This window comes from Dipodomys ordii, unplaced genomic scaffold (assembly GCF_000151885.1).
Source record: "Dipodomys ordii isolate 6190 unplaced genomic scaffold, Dord_2.0 Scaffold27, whole genome shotgun sequence".
NCBI classification, from domain to species: domain Eukaryota; kingdom Metazoa; phylum Chordata; class Mammalia; order Rodentia; family Heteromyidae; genus Dipodomys; species Dipodomys ordii.
Genome location: NW_012267243.1, coordinates 10178432 through 10195666, shown reverse-complemented (window position 1 = coordinate 10195666; position 17235 = coordinate 10178432). Strand labels below are relative to the sequence as shown.

The 17235-nt window shown below is 40.6% G+C and overlaps 1 protein-coding gene across 1 annotated transcript in view; it reads left to right on the top strand.

The window, feature by feature from the left end:
- Isoc1 (isochorismatase domain containing 1) overlaps positions 1-17019 on the top strand; it is a 19253-nt gene extending 2234 nt beyond the window's left edge. Inside the window, exons 3-7 of the mRNA XM_013015527.1 lie at positions 7869-7929; positions 9033-9176; positions 9277-9480; positions 10877-10993; positions 15769-17019. Of these exons, the coding sequence (XP_012870981.1) occupies positions 7869-7929; positions 9033-9176; positions 9277-9480; positions 10877-10993; positions 15769-15915 (673 nt within the window). The 3' untranslated portion in view covers positions 15916-17019. The remainder of the gene's footprint in view (positions 1-7868; positions 7930-9032; positions 9177-9276; positions 9481-10876; positions 10994-15768) is intronic.
- Positions 17020-17235: the final 216 nt, after the last annotated feature.

Sequence of the window (17235 nt, the reverse complement as noted above, 5' to 3'; positions counted from 1 at the left end):
GCGACCCGGGGAGCCCGGCCCCGCGCGTCCCCGGAGTTGGCGTTCACCACCTCAGAAAGATGCAAAGTTTGCCGACCCTTTCCTCCTCCCGGATCCTGAGCCTCGAGTGAAAGCACCCAGTAGCCAGCCGCCCCCTCGCCCCCGGCCAGCCGCCGAGCCCTGTCCGTGACATCCCGGGGGGCGCCGGCTAAGCCCCCCGCTCGAGCTAGATCGTGGCAAAAGTTAGCCTTGCGCATTACCCAATCCGTCTTGACGTTGTTGGGAGCGGTGCGCTGATCACTGGGGGAGGCATTCTATTCTCTTCCTGAAGAGCAGAGGACTCGCTTGAGAATTTATAATTTCGGAAGAAAAGAATATACGGTGCCATTTAGCCGCGACCCGCTCTGCGTTGGTCTTGAGCCCTCGCACTGCTGAGACAAACCTTGGGAAGCCCAAAGCGCCATGTGGGATTTGAGATCAGCAGGGAGTTTAGGTCAAGGGCCATTTTCTCTTTTCCATTTCTTTCTTCTTCCTCTTTTTTCTGCTTTACTTAGGTTTAAAATCAGGGCCTCTTCCACCAAGTGCCATTTTCTGAGGATCCCGCTCTAGGTTTTTTATCAGCCTGGTTGCAGGAGGAATGGGCGGTGTTTCCAGTCCGCCCAGTTCCTATGCCAGGCATCATCCCTGGCAGATCATTTACCCTGGATAAAGTTAGGTTCAGAGGACAAAGTTCATTCCACTGTCCCCTGAAAGAGCCCAAAGGGTAGAGTGATCTGATACCCCAGGATTTCCCCTGCTGCCTACGTAGAAAATCGCTATCTTTGGTGCTTAGGATTCCCTGTATGTTTACTTGTGTTTTGAGACGCTCCCTCACTATGCAGCTGTCCTTGAACTTCCTTCCTTCCTGCCTCTGCCTCCTCTGTTTGCTGGGATTACAGGCAGGAGTCTTCATGTTTATATCTTTGTGTGTCTCACGGCTGACATCACTCTACAGTCTGGCCTGTCAGTCTATTTAGATTACTGCTGCCAAAAACCCCATGTTGGATGCATTTTGACAAATCCATTTACAAAGGTCAGTGTGCATATTTTGCAAAGGTCTGGAGCTCTTCTGAAGATCCAGAGTTTGTAAAGTGTTTCCCGATATCTTTGGAAGAAACAATGAGCTCCCACCTGAGTCAGTGCTATGTTAAATTAGCTCCTCTCATCCTAAGTTGTTGGGGTTTTTTTTTTTTCACTTTCCAAGGTAAGATTTTTATATTTTGAAAATTTTAAGGTCTGACAACTTGAATTAAACACTTTGAAAGTTAATCATGTAAATGGATATGCTGGAAATGACTTAGACATAAAATGCAATAAAGAACTCAGGTCACTTAAAGCTTTTGAAATATTTTATGTACAATCAGTTTTTGTAGTTATATTTGAAATAACAATAGCATTGTTCTTTTCACCCATTAAGAACTGTTATTTTCCATTAAATAGCCAGGAATTATGAAGCTCATCAGTTACATATGTTTATTTAAGAACAGTTTTTGGTGGTATTAGAGTTTGAGCCGAGGTCTTGTGTTTGCTACTACCTAAGCTACACCTCCAGTCTGTTTTGCTGTTAGGTTACTTTTCTGGTGAGGGTCTCCTGCTTTTTTTGTCTGGGACTGGTCCGAGACCAAAACTCTCCTACCTATGCCTTATAGGTGTGAACAACTTTACCAGGTCTATAGTTATGCTTTATATTTTTGAAATATGTAAAATATTTTTACATCATCTTGTTTTACTAATCATACGCTTTGACTGTTTCAAATAAGTGCCTCTCCTAGAATTAAGTAGATAATATAAAGGAATACTATACATAGATATATATACCAAGTGCCAAATATAGATACCTTTGATAACTTCTCATGTTTATGAGTGCTCTTTCTGTCTGTCTCTGTCTCTGTCTGTCTGTCTGTCTCTCTCTCTCTCACACACACACATACACACACACACACACAAATATGTGTGGGGATCTACTCCTAGAAGAGACAGTATTTCTTTTTATGACTACTGTGTTTTCTGGAACCCATCTGTGTAATTCCAGTGACATTTTATGGCTAGAAGAGATGGTAGAGTTCATTCCACAGGCATTTAAGTGGCAGCTTTAAGTACATGGCACAGAGGATGCAAATCTGGATTCCGTTCTTGTCCCTTACCTTGTCATCCTAATTCACTTCCCAGAAGAGCAGAGCATTGAGAGAGAGAGGCTAGAAAACAGCTCCATGGATAGAGCTAGCAGTTCACCCCTGTGGTAGCATTCCTGTTTTCTTTCCTTTTTATTTATTTACTTTAATGAGAATATTGAACAGTCTGTAATTGCCTAATGAGAATATTGAACAATCTGTAAAACAATTCATAAATTTGAGCTTTTGTTTGTTCATCTCCCTTGATGCTGCTTTTTAAAAAAATTAAAACCTGCCACTCAGAATGTCTCAAGGTAGCTATTTGGATACTGGGGATATAGGCCTCTTCAAAGCAGGACAAAGAACTTGCCATAAGGAGTCTCCTGCTTAAATAGTGTGATTTATTATTTATCCACAGTGTAGGCCCTGAAGCCTCTTGGCTTTGACTCATGCACAGTTCTGCTGGAATGTGCTCGCATTTTCTAGGGGTCTGAGTCTGAGTCTACCTTCATGCTTGCTGCGACTGCTGCGGCAGTTGACCTTTGAAATGCTGCACCATGCTGCACCTGGGTTGGTGGTGGTAACTTCCTCTCTGGTGGATCTTTTCCTTAAATATTCTGTCAGAGTGGCTGTCTACTGACGGCTCAGGTAGCTGAAGACATAGCTTGTGTTTCATGCATGGTTTGTGTGTAGGCAGCAGCTTTGTCACATGCTTGAAGTCTGATGGATTTAGAGACATAGGAGGGAATGTAAATGAGAGGATTATATAGTGAGAATTTAGGTCATTTTATGAAACTTGGACTTTTTTTTTTTTTTGCCAATCCTGGGGCTTGAACTCAGGCCACTTCTGGCTTTTTGTTTATGTGGTACTAAGGAATGGAACCCAGAGCTTCATGCATGCTAGGCAAACACTTTATCACTAAACCACATTCCCAGCCTGAGACTTAGACATTTTTAATTTTTCAAAAGGCATTTCCCAAGTTCTAGCTAATAGAAACATGGAACCCTGGAAACTCTTGTAAATCAGATGACATTCCTTTACTAGTGTATTTTTTTCCCTGTTTTTGACCTGGGAAGGCTTTGCCTAAGCAGAATACAGCGGGTGAAGGATGGCGTGGGAAGTTCTTGGAAGAGAGGGCATTAGGAGCTCTGTGTGGGCTTCCCTGAGAGGTTACTTTGACCTTCACCCAGGCTGGTTAATTGAGAAGGGATTTGGATTGAGCTTTCATGATCTTGAAAGTTTTTTTAACTGGGCACAGACATTTTACAACTGGGAGCGAAGAGCTAGAATGATGTGAAGGAAGGAAAGGCATTGCTTAGAAAGGAGAAAGAAAGGGGTTTGCTCTGCCTTTGACTTGCTGGGTTTTGATCATAGGAGCTTAGAAGGATGAAGAGTTATAGCTCAGAAATTGGGGTGGAGAGACAGGCAGTACACATCTGGAGATAAGGTACTCTTAGCCACTGAGAAACTGGACCCAAGGCGTGGCATGGTCTCTAACCTATGAGTTTGATTCTGGTAGGGGGGGTCACTTAAAATCTAACATTCCAGGATAATTCCAGGATAACCATTGTATGCTGTTTGTTCCTTGGGAATATATTAGAGGTTACCAATAAATAAACTGTTTGAGCAGGGAAGGTATGGCCTCCATTTTTTTCCTTTCACTTAGGCAAGAGGAATCCGAATGTAGATTTAAATGTCACTGTGTTTTGCGCTCAGTCCGACTTCACATCCTTCCCATCGGCAGCCTGAGCTTAAACTCCATGGTGGGGTATAGACAGCTGCTTCTCTAACTCTGAGGAGTGAGCTCAGATTTTAACCAGCAAACTAGGGAGTCATTAGAAGCCTGTGCCATCAGTGTTTGCGGTAGGTGAATGTATTACAAAAATTAGTGAAATCTTCTAGAATCTAGATGAAACTGAGAGGCCCAAAAAGATTTGGCTAGGACCGAATCATATAATGGTAACTCTTTTTGTCCATGTCTGGAAATTCACTTTATGAATCACTTTTCTAATTTTGCTGGATGTTAACTTAAGTTTGAGCAGTATTGGGGTGTGTATGTATGTATGTATATGTGTACATGTGTCACATCAGTTTCTCAAGGAATATTAGTTAACCACACTAGAAAGTTTTTTAAAATACAAACTGCTGAATGTAGAGTGTAGTATTTCATAGGATATCATGACAGGCTAACATATTTATTGCTGGACTGTATATATGTGGCTTGTTTCATCATTGAAATAGCCCTGTGAGGCATAAGTACTGTTTACTTACTGTTTCATAGATAGGGGAATTGCATTTAGAGATGTTAAATTCACATAACTAAGATAAGGGAATTTGAAATTTGGACTCAGATTCTAATTCTTATGGGTTCATGTGTCAGGAACCCTTGTTGGCTCGTTTACATCATGCCTCTTTTAAATTAGTCGGTGCTGAAGCAAGACCTTCCTATAGCTGTGGAAATCACATTGGTAGTTCTGGAGACAAGAGTTTAAGATCAAGGTGTCAGGGTGTCAGCAGGTTTTGTTTCTTCTGAGGACTATGAGGAAAATCTGCTTCTTGTTTCTCTCTCATTTGTGGTTTTTGGTAGTCTTTGGCATTCCTTGGCTTGCAGACACACCACCCATCTCCACCTTCAAGTATGTGTGTGTCTCTCACTGAAATTCCCCTTTCTATAAGGACATTGGTCATACAATCTTAAGTAACCTTAACCTTACTGCAGAGATGTTATTTCTATCAAAGGTTGTTTTGTTAGGTACTAGGAAGTAGGACATTAGTGTATGAATTTTGGGGAACACCATTTCTACACTATGACACTTTCCTTGCATTTAATTTTTTTTGGAGGGGGGGGGGTCCGGTCGTGGGGCCTGAACTCTGGGCCTGGGCACTATCCCTCAGCTCTTCAGCTCAAGGCTAGCACTCTACCACTTGAGCCACAGAGCCACTTCCGGCTTTTTTCTTTTTGCTTATGTGGTGCTGAGGAATCGAACCCAGGGCCTCATGCATGCAAGGCAAGTGCTCTACCACTGAGCCACCTTCCCAGCCCCACCTTGCATTTAATTTTGTGGAGGGTGAGAACTGGTATCAAATACGTCATTGAGTTAGACCAGCTACACTGTGTCTTCCTGAGTAAGGGACAGATTCATTTTATTTTTGCAGTCATCTTTGGGAAGTGGTCAGAGCACAGAAGGTGGCTCACACTTGCAATCCTAGTTACATGGGCAGCTGAGACAGGAAGGACTCCTGGTCATTCCTGGATAAAAAAGACCCAAAGAATTTGTCTCAGTAGAAGCTTGGCACCCTGGTGCACACCTGTCATCCTAGCTACATGCATATGCCTGGACAGGAGGGAAGACACTTTCTCAGAAATAACCAGCACAATAAATAGTTGGAAGTGTGGTAAGCAACTACCTATGGATCAGGAGGTCCTCAGTTCAAACCCCAATCCCAGGACTGGGGAAAAAGAAGGAAAGAAAAGAAAAGAAAGTTAAATATTTTCAAGGTAATAATAGTAAGGGCCTTGGGGAAGAAAAGCCTATTAAATATGAAATCAAAGATAAGATGAAAATTCTAAAGAATTTATACTTGAATTTGGTCTCAAACTTTGAGGAAGCTATTAAATGTGATCAGCCTTTTCTATTTAAATGTATGTGTATTTAAATGCAGTATTTATATGTATGCATATGAAAATATATAATACATCACATGAGAGCATGGATATACATGCACGCATATTTTTGTATGTGATTTCTTCATGTTTCTGGAATATACTTTGGCTGGTCATTACATTACCCACACTTCTACTTGGGACAGTAGTTAGTCAAGTCTGCTTTTGTTGTGGCAGGAGCCATTATCTCAGAGTTACAACATGTAGCATTTGACTGCTGTCAGTATTTTCAGTTACCTAATAGATTTCGATTTAAGGAAAATTCATAGATCAAAGGAAGAAGTTCTGGAATTACATAGAGTTGTAAATAGTTACAACAGCCTATTGGAATTCAAGTGAACTTGAGGTGAGGAATAGAAGATTGGATGGACAGAGTTTGGATTTTTTTGGTTTGATTTTGATAGCCCCCAACTTCCTTTCTGGCTTGTAAGATTATTCATAAAGCCACATCATTTCTTCTAATCACTGTAGGATATGAAGGCCACAATTCTCATTTTAGATAGTTTATTTCAGTAGTGTATTTTAGAACACTTTTAGACTTATAATACGGCATCCAGACTCTGTTCTCCTGTAGCCAGATTCCTCTCTGGTTACTGTCTTACTTTACTGTGTGCATGTGTGCAGCCATGTACCCAGCATCGGTCCATGGCTATTAAATAGACTCCACTTTATTTGGATTTTAGGAGCTTTTCCCGATGTCTTTTTTCTGTCTCACATCCAGTATCAGATAGTGTATAGCTTTAGTGGCTGCTCCTCCTCCAGTTCTTCTGGGCTGTAACATTTTCCTTCACTTTCATTGTTTTTCATGACTCTTTGACGGTTTGAGCAGAACTGGTCAGATGTTTTGGGGTGTTTGATTCTTTCCTCACGGGTAGAGTAGGCTTGTGAGATGTTCAGAGGGAGAAGGAGAAGGTCCTTTTAATCACATCATTAAGTATACATTTGTCTTATCACGATGGTTCTATTAACTACAGTAGTCAGTATCAGCTTGTTAGGTTTCTCCTGTGTGTAGGATAAAATTACTCTCCTCTCTTTATACTCGTTCTTCAGCTATTTACCAAATGCAGCTATGTTTTAAGAAGTACAGAGGCCGGGCGCCAGTGGCTCACACCTGTAATCCTAGCTACTCAGGAGGCTGAGATCTGAGGATCGCAGTTCAAAGCCAGCCTGAGCAGGAAAGACCATGAGACTCCTATCTCCAATAAACCACTAGAAAATCGGAAATGGTGCTAAAGCTCAAGTGGTAGAGCACTCGCCTTGAGCTGAAGAGCTGAGGGACAGTGCCCAGGCCCAGAGTTCAAGTCCCATGACCGACCAAAAAAAAAAAAAAAGAAGAAGTACAGAGAATGTCTCTGTAAGATAGAATATGTTTGATTTACAGAGTTATAACTGGTCATCTCTGCATAAAAACACAACTTGCCATTCTGCTCTCTGGTTTCCTTCTGTATTTACTCAGAGATTATAGATGATGACTCCCTAGACCAGAAAGGTTTTGCTGGGTGCTGAGGATTTTAGGGCTGCATTGATGAACTGATATGGAGACCTGCCTAGCTAGCTAAAGCCAAGTACAAGAAAGCATCGAGTTACAGGCCGAGCCACAACTCTGAATAATTACTCAGAGGTCCTGGCTAGGTAAGAATTTATTCCTTTAAGTTTGCTAACAGTATTTTGACCATCCTGAATAGCTGGAATTTCGAATGGCTAGCTACGGAACCACTTTTTAGGGATGTATGCAGAGTCAGGCAATGCAGACCATGCCTGAGAACTGCAGTTCTAGCCTACATGTCAGTGCCTGGCCCCGGCACATTCATGTAACCGATGGCAGGTAGAATGACAGGCCCGAATGAGTTCTATTACTGTGCTTTCAAGCGGGCCAGTTTCATCTAAACTGTTTTATATAGTGTGTCCTAATCACATTGGGAATGACTATACCCATGGTTCAAAGAGAACATACAGATCTGAGCCCAGCTTTAATGTTTGCTGTTGGAATGCATAGTCACAAGTAATGACTGGTTAAATAATATACCCTAATCATATGAAAACTTGATTATCTTGGTCGTGCTTTTATATGTAGATCCGTTAATGCTTTGGAAAATGATCAAGATGGAGGCATAACTCTTGCACTAGAAAATGGAGTGAGGGGACAGCTGACGCTAGAATGCATAATCACAGGTGCTTGAGTATTCATTTTGTCAGTACATAGCATTAGCTTGAGAGATGACTCACATTCTAAAGTTGGATTGTACCTGGTTACCGAGTCAGTAACAGCTGGAGAGTAAAGTGCTAGAGTCTCTCCGACCAGAGCACAGGGAAAATTAAGTATGAGCTGATTAGAACAGCCACCACAGTAAGAATCAAAGGCTTGTTTCCATGGTTCATTTAATTCATATAGGAGCTCTTTCCACAAGCCAGCCACATACAGATAACAAGACAGAGCCAAAAGCTGTGGTGAGTAAAACACCCTGTAATTGGGACACAGACTCCTTAAGAAAATTGTTCATCTGTAGGTGGCTTTGAGGGGTACAAACAGGAGAATGAGCAGGATATTTTAAAGGAAGACTAGTGAATAATGGCATTGGGTCCTTTAAGAGCTTTCTGCAAGGTGGCCAGAAAAGCACTGTGGATTTATAAGAATCTATAAAATTCTTATAAATTTTTATAAATCCTGCTAAGTTCTTATATTCAGTAGTCATGTTTGCTTTTTGGTAGATTCCCTACTGGACTCAAATAGGCAAACTACAGCAACTAATCAGAAGCTTAGAGATCTAATGCCCACCTTCCCTCTTAATTCATGGATTTTCTTGATGGTGATAACTAACATTTAAGAGTATGGGCTGGGAAGGTGGCTCAGTGGTAGAGCGCTTGCCTTGCATGCATGAGGCCCTGGGTTCGATTGCTCAATACCACATAAGCAAAAAAGAAAAAAGCCGGAAGTGGCGCTGTGGCTCAAGTGGTAGAGTGCTAGCCTTGAGCTGAAGAGCTGAGGGACAGTGCCCAGGCCCAGAGTTCAGACCCCACGACTGGATCCCCCCCCCCAAAAAAAGAATAAAGATGTTATTCTGATTTTGTTAAAATTTAACTTCCTGTATTCAAGGCAAGGCAAGAGAATATCTGTGGGTATTTTTTTTTCTATAATTCAGATCATTTCTTTTAGTGATAGTTGTAGAAATTGACTTCCTGGGTCAAACATAGGAAGACAGGAAGTAAACGTCCTGGTATAATTATCAACACCTAACTCCCTGTATTGTCTGTTTCTCCTCAGCTTACCACCCTGGGAAATCTTACACCTTCAAGCACTGTGTTCTTTTGCTGTGATATGCAGGAAAGGTTCAGACCAGCCATCAAGTATTTTGGTGATATCATCAGCGTGGGACAAAGGCTGGTATGCTTGGCTATTTGTTCCGATTTGCTGCGCATGATACATAATCACATATGTATTCAGTATATGGATAATTGTTTTTGGTTTGCTTTCTTTATTTCAGTTGCAAGGAGCCCGGATTTTAGGAATTCCAGTTATTGTAACAGAGCAATACCCCAAAGGTCTTGGAAGTACTGTTCAAGAAATTGACTTAACAGGTGTAAAACTGGTTCTTCCAAAGACCAAGTTTTCAATGGTGTTACCAGAAGTAGAGGCAGCGTTAGCAGAGATACCTGGAGTCAGAAGTGTGGTATTATTTGGAGTAGAAGTAAGTACCTACTCTTTAAGTTTTGAGCATAATACTACTTGTGGAAAACTTGGTGTTTTCAGAATGCAGTTTTGTACATAGAATGCCAGGTAGGTAGGGAGATAAGTAATTACGGAATGGCTACCTTTATTGGTGTTGATAACATGCATGGTACTGATGTAAATACTTTATAGATACCAACTCAGTGAACCCTTACAAAAACCCTATAAGCTGAGTATCCATAGTGTCCTAATATTATAAATGGGGAAATTAAAATACACATGTACTGTGTAGCTTGGCCATGGTCAGACAGCTAGTAAGCAATTGAGCTGGATTTGAACTTACCCAGAGTCTTATGAATTAAATTGTTTTGGAACATATTGTCACTGCCAAAGGCATTTTTATTTATGTGTCATAAGATTTCACTTTAGTTACAAGTTTCTTGTAGGAAAACTCTAGAGGGACATATAATTCATTATTCATCAAGTATGAATTGTATACACAAACAGTTAAAGTTAATAGTGCTGATTTCAGCTGATTTATTTATCTACTCTCTGTGAGCAGTCCTCTGGTGCTAATTTTAATGAGGTATCATCTGGTAATTCTCCAAAGCTCTTTTGACATCTGAAGATAAAGTAGGCACTGTGGCAGTTTTGAAATCTGCTTTTGTTGGTTGTATAATTTAGCTATTATAGAAGTGTGTTTATATTTTATATTCCCTACTAATGAATTGTTATAAGTTAGTAGTCATAAAGAGGGAGTCCAAGTAACTATTAACATAACAACACTATTAATAATTCAGTATTATTATATTGAGTATATACCTATTCTTGATTTTAGATGACCATACCAAAGTTCTCTATGCTGACTAAACCAAAACAAGCTGTGTTAGATTTGTAGTGATCTTTCTGCTTTCCATGTTATATATTTACAGAGTACTTAAAAATTAACAGGCATTTACATAGGACTTCTCATTTACCTCTGTGGTTAAGTTGTTCTAGCTTGGCCTGCCATGATACTGGGTGCCTTGTATCTTTCTCACTCTCTAATTCAGACTCCTCTGTTTTTGTGCATTGGGCTTTGGTATTCATGCAAAAATCACCCCCAAGTAGATCTGGCACCCAAACTCAGAGTAGTCAGCTAAATGAAGGTCATTCAGAGGGCATAGACAGAAATCATTATCAATTGCCACAAAACCATTTAGAATGTGTTAAAAAAAAATGAGGAACATGGATGTAATCAAATTCCTGGTTTCCAGATGAATAAACCAAAGCCAGAGAAACTGATTTATGCTCAAACTCAGTTAGCTAATTGGAGGCAAGTCAAGTTGTAGAGAGGGTTGTTAGATCTGCATTGCTCTCTCTGCCTTACCCTGTTGTACATTTGTAAAATACATGATCTTTCACCTTCCTGTAAGACTCACGTATGCATCCAGCAAACGGCTCTGGAGCTGGTTGGCCGAGGAGTCGAGGTCCACATTGTTGCTGATGCCACCTCCTCAAGAAGCATGATGGACAGGATGTTTGCTCTGGAGGTAAGTGTCCTGCGTGGACACGGCCAATCCACAGGCTCAACAAAAATCACAAGTATTGAATGCTAAGCAGTGCTGAGACATTTATTTTTTGTGTTTCAGCTTGATCTGACAGTGTGAGACTCATTCATTTCTAGATGTCTTTTTGCCCTGAACGACTGTCAAGGTCTCACCGCATATCCTATTCTTATATTTTGTTTTCCTCCTAAAGCTAAGTTTCTGGTTATACCAAAAATTATCTTACAGGTTTTGTTGTAACTTGACTCTAATTAAATGAAGAGTAAGAGATTTTTTTTTTTTGGAAGCCTAATCTGAACTGTTCGAAGTATACAAAGTTCACTTGGGTTTAAGAGGTAGCTAAAAACTAGGGCAGAAAAGCCATAAGCCTGGTTCAGCTTTATGTTTGACCAGATTTGACCAGACCTGAATTTGTGAGATTATTGTGGACACCACTCGGGCAGTGTTTCATGACTGTAGAGCTAGAGCTTCACCATGTCACACTGAGTCAGATAATCTGTGATTCATTCTCAATAGTACCTGAAGCACTTTCCATTCCAAGACTGTTAGAACTACCATAGAATCCTGGGAAACTTAGTCCAGTATATTTGGGTGTGTCTAGCTTTCACATTTAATTCTAATTCTGTAACACATTTAGAGTAATATACATGTTGATTTAATTGGTGAGTTGTTTCTGCTTGTTGAGAATGAGAAATAGACTTTTTTTTTTTTAGCTTCTCCAGTATTCCATGTACAAGCTGTCTATAAGCTGTGCTCTGTGCTCAGGATTGCTAAATCAGCTCTGTAGCCTGAAGTGTTCTCCAGAATGGTAAAGAGGAGCAGATGACACAGGAGAGGCTGGACAGAGGACAGGAGGAAGAGTAAAGGCCGCAGAGAGGGCGGATGGGGCAGCAGGCCTCAGCTGGCATGGTAGTTTTAAGACACTGGTCAGCCATCTGTAGGTCCTGAAGCCCATACTACAATTCCAGGTGGAATTAGTTTGTTTTTTAAACTATTTTCAAGTCCATTAGGAGTGTTGGATTAACTGAAAACGTATTTTTATGCTTGGGGCCCAGACACTGAAGTATTTTTCAGGGAAGTAAAAAACCATTTGCTACCAACAAAGCCTCCCTTGTCTGCAAAGCGGGTCAAGGTCTTTTCTCCCACATTTATGTATTTCTTAGTTATGGCTTTTTTATGGCATTTATCACAGGAAATTTTGACCGTTGGCTATTCCATTTTGCCAGAATTTAAAAAGCCAGTTAATCACCATCCAGACCACATTCTTTATTACTGATTTTAAGAGTCCAAACGGTGGGACAGTCATTTGGTTTTGAGTGTCCTTGAACAAGCCAGGCGATCTCCATTCTAATTTCTCATTTGTAAGGTGGGAATAGTGACTGCTATGGTGTAGCATTATGGTGAGGATTAAATGAGATCACATGTTCCTAGTAGCAGAGAAGATCCAGCACAGTACACGTTCAAATGCTGGCTGCTGCTTTTTTTTCTTTTATTGTTTTCATAAGGTTAGCTTTTTTTTTTCTTTTTCAAACGTTTCTCTTAAATTAATCATAAGTAGTTGTATGAAGAGGTTATCAGAAATGCATAAACATTGGAACTCTTAAGATCCAGAAGGGACTAGTTCTGAAAGATCCTAAGGGGAAGAAAGAACATGTATTTGCATTTGTTAAATAGTCAAAAGCTAGAACTCTACTACTTGAGCCATAACTCAACTTCTGGCTTTTTGGTGGTTAGCTGGAGATAAACATCTCAAAGACTTTTCTTGTTCCTTCTAACTTTGAACTGCTATCCTCAGATCTCAGCCTCTGAGTAGCTGGGATTATGAGCCACCAGCACCTGGCTTAATTCTTTTTTTAATTCAGGAGACAAGTAGGCATTGGACCAGGTATGGTCAGAAGGCAGGCAGGAACCTGCCAGGTGAGAAAAAGTTGCTACTGTTCTCTGCCTGATCAGGCACCGGTCAGGTTAGAGAGGGCAGATCCAATGCAGAGGTGTAGGAGCCCGTTCAAAAGGCTGAGTTCTGCTAGGCCACACCCTCCCCTAACAAGTTTCATGACTAGATTATTTTAGAAACAACTAATCCATGTTGGCCACATCTCAGACTTGGAGCTAATTAACATTGTGGAGGTCAGCTTGCCCAGATCTAAACCTGAAACGTGAGCATCCTAGCCTGCTCCAGTGACTTACCTCTCAGCCTCTCAGAAGACTGTTAGGGTACATTGACCAGGCCCTGGGCAGTAGAGCATCAGAAAAAGTTACAGACCGTTAGGTCTCAAGTTTTCTTCCTCAGTTCTGAGAGGATTTTTTTTCCCCTTTCTGCCTCATTCAGAAACTAGAAAGATGAGTGAAAAATTAAACTTTGCTGATGTGTCACACTATATAAAATAACACTTTTGTAGACACTGAGATTCTGTGATTCTGAGTTAGGCTGAATCCTTAAAAGTGCTCTACTCATTGAGAAGAGGAAAGAATACAGGAATGGCAGAGAGGAGAACCAGGTTTAAGTAAATGTACATCCAGAGCTGTTCTCATCACGGCCCACACTGACTCTGTATCTCCTGCCTTTCTATCTGAAGTAATAAGCACATGAGGTTTTGACCAAAGGTATGAAAATCAGCTATCTAAACTCAAGCAATTATTTTTATTATTTTATTTTATTTTGTTGTGAGGCTTGAACTCTGGGCCTGCGCGCTGTCCCTCAGCTCTTCAGCTCAAGGTTAGAGCTCTACCACTTGAGCCACAGCACCACTTCTGGTTTTCTGGTGGTTTATTGGAGATAAGAGTCTCACAGACTTTCCTGCCCAGGCTGGCTTTGAACCACAATCCTCAGATCTCAGCCTCCTGAATAGCTAGGATTTCAGGCGTGAGCCACCGGCGCTTGGCCAATAAATTTGAGTTTTGAGAAATTTTTTTAAAACATTCGCCAGCGTTCCACCTTATAAAGGACGTGGATCAGTTTTCTTCCTACTGCCTTCCTCCTTCTACAACTCCAGCTGCTCTGCACTGCCCCTCTACCGGCTATCGAGAAAAGAACTGGCTTTCTAGGTATGCCCATGGCTTACACTTGCTTCTGTGTCCTGGGGGTAGTGAAAGGCTGGGTTTGGGGTGGGCAGCCACCCAAGGAAAATTTCTTTCTACCTCATAGGAAAGGCCCCACGAATCAAGTGTGTTCTCCTCTATGAACTGGACCTGCTCTCTGACTTGCCTAAGAATTGTTTCTAACCACTTCCTCATCGTGGTGCTTACAGTGGATGCTTCTTGGAATAACATTTTGCCCTCTCAGGCCTGAAGAGTCTAATCACATGGTAGAGTGCCTGCCTAGCAAGCACAAGCCCTGCGTTCAAACCGCAGTACCACCAAGAAAACCAAACAACAACAGCTGAAAGTTTGCTCCCTTTCCCCCAGTATTTTTGCTAAGAAATGGACCTCTGATACGGGATTCTCCTCTCTTTCCCTCTCTCCCTTCACCTTCCATGTCCCCATCAGATTTTCTGTTCCTTGCTATCCTTCTCTAGGAAATCTCTTAGATTTCCTAGTTTCTATGATTGCACTGGAGAAGCTTGGCAAAGGCTTTATTTGGCTTTTCACAGCCATAAAATGTGTCTTCTTGTTGCATGGTTCTGAACATTTGTAAGGCGGTTGGCTCCATTATCGCCAGAGCACACACAGCCTTCAACTTCACAGGAGGCACTTTTCTTGTCCTGCCTTGTCAGTATTAAACAAGGAAACGCACGTTGTAGAAGGGGCTTATGTGCTCTACGTCAGATGTTGTAGCCAGACAAAAAGAAATTAAGGGGGGGGTTGGGGTTATGGGAAGGGTTGGGAAGGGGAAACAAAGGAGGAGACAACAATGCTTGATAAGAAATGTATTCGTTATCTTGCCCATGTAATTGTAGCCCCACTGTACAGTATTTTCACAATAAACACACACACACACACACACACACACAAAAGAAATTAAGAATCCTTATTCTAGGGTTTAGAAGGGTGACCGAGGTGGTAGAGAGCCAAAATCATCAGATACCAAGTTCAAGTCCCAGTCCCTGACAAAAGAAAAAAAAAGAAAAATCTTCATTTTAATACATACAGTAGTCTCAATGCTATTAAAATGTTACATGTAATGGGATGATAAATTAGCAGTGAAATATTCAAGACAGTAATAATTGTAGCCATACCAGATTCTTTTTTAATAAGTAGATACCAAATGCTCAGGATGCCTGCCAGACATAAGCACTAATACACATCATCTCTTGTGGTTCTGTTACACGGCGTGAGGGAAATATGGACAAGGATACCTCTTTTTATCTCAGTCAGGGCTCGAAGTGAAATCATAGGAGATTAATACATTTAGAAATCAAAAGCAGCCCTCCTTCAAATGAGCGAATGAGCTGTAGAGCACAGATCTTTAACGAGTACTAAGGAAACAGCGGAGACGAAAAGTATACAAATGTCCCACCCTTCTCTCATCTCCTGGTTGACAGTCATTAGTCTCGACTGCCCTTCTGCCCTCCACTGCAGCTTGCTTGCTTTCTACTTGTTTCTACTCCATTTGGCTAATATCTACGAAAACCAAATGAGATTATGTATAATATAGTTAACTTTGACAAACTCCCCTATCACTGAATTTGGTGATCTGAGGACCACGGTGATAGCAGCTGACTCCTGTTTCTTGTATCTTGGCACACCTTTGCCAATTTTAAATGGTGTTTCTTCTCTTGCGCTCACTTCTTGGTTGTCTTTGTTTATCTTTTCTTCTATAGCGTCTTGCCAGAACTGGGATCATAGTGACCACAAGTGAGGCTGTTCTGCTACAGCTGGTGGCTGACAAAGATCATCCAAAATTCAAGGAAATTCAGAATCTGATTAAGGCAAGTGCTCCAGAGTCTGGTCTGCTTTCCAAAGTATAGGAGGACATTGGAAGGATGGGCAACAGGACTAAGCCCAGACAAGCTCTGTCTCTACTAGAATTAAAATGTTATGTCAAAAATGGCTCCTTTTTTTGCAGCTCTCTAGTAATACTTTCCTGGCTAGATCATGTGGGTACCAGCGTTTAGTTACCAGTGTCAGAAGCTTCAGGTGCTGCTTACCTTCTTTTTTTTCTTAATGGGCTTTTATTTATTAAAACAATTAATTGGAGGTGCCTGTTTTGTCTATACCGTACACACTGACCGTACCCTTCGAAAGTGCACAGTCTGGTGAAGTTTTCTAAAATTGTGCACTTCAAAGAAGAATAGATCTACTAATAATGATTTGACTTTTATATCACTGTAAGATGTATGTTAGTATTAATATAGACTCAGTGCTTGAATTTACAGGTTAAGCATTGTACAGGAAATAGGAACAGGACGATGGGCCGTGTTCCTGCTTGTCTCAAAGTGTTGTTGAGTTACGTATTCAGTGAGTTGCATTGATCTAACTATATCAAATCATGTTAAATAATTACATATCTTTCTTGATTATACTGATTTTCTTACTCTGGTCAGCATCTCTAACTATTACTAGTTTTTTAGCTGGCTTTCTTTAACCTAGAAAAATTCATTAAGTTGTGCTTATTTTTATTATCTTTAAGTAGTTCTGAAAAGAGATTTCAATTCAGCATATAAATTCATAAGTATAGTGCCACCCCTTTCCATTGCTTATTAATTCCTTTAAAAGATTATGGAAATGTCATGCTGTGTGGCTCCTCCCTTGGTGGAGAACTGTAGCTGAATGTCTTTACAATAATTTGGAGTACATCTGTTAGATAGCACAAGATTTAGCAGCGACATGGGTGAAACATGTAGTTTCAAAATGTTCATATTCCGTTCCATATTTCTCCAACTTACTCTTGAAATTATTGTCAGTGCAACAGGCATCAGGAATGATTTGGTAGTACTAATTTTGTGGTCATTGTTACTCGTCAATAAATTTATTTTCATTAATACGAGTGTTTAAAAACTTTTTTTAAATACTGTGTGAAATGTGGAACATTTCTGTCTTTTATATTAAAGTAATTAAAGATGAAGAAAATATATTGTGTGAATGAAATTATTTTGTCTCCCTACAAAGTGGATTTATGAGTTAGTAGTAGAGGGATTCTCATACATATTCACAGGTAATAAAAATTTGACATTTGCACTTTTAACTCATGGGAATTAACAAAGAAGGAAACTTTTGCAGGTAGAGACCAATGGATTTTGGTGACTAGCTTGTGGAAAGCATATAAATATGGTGAGTTTTTACCTTTT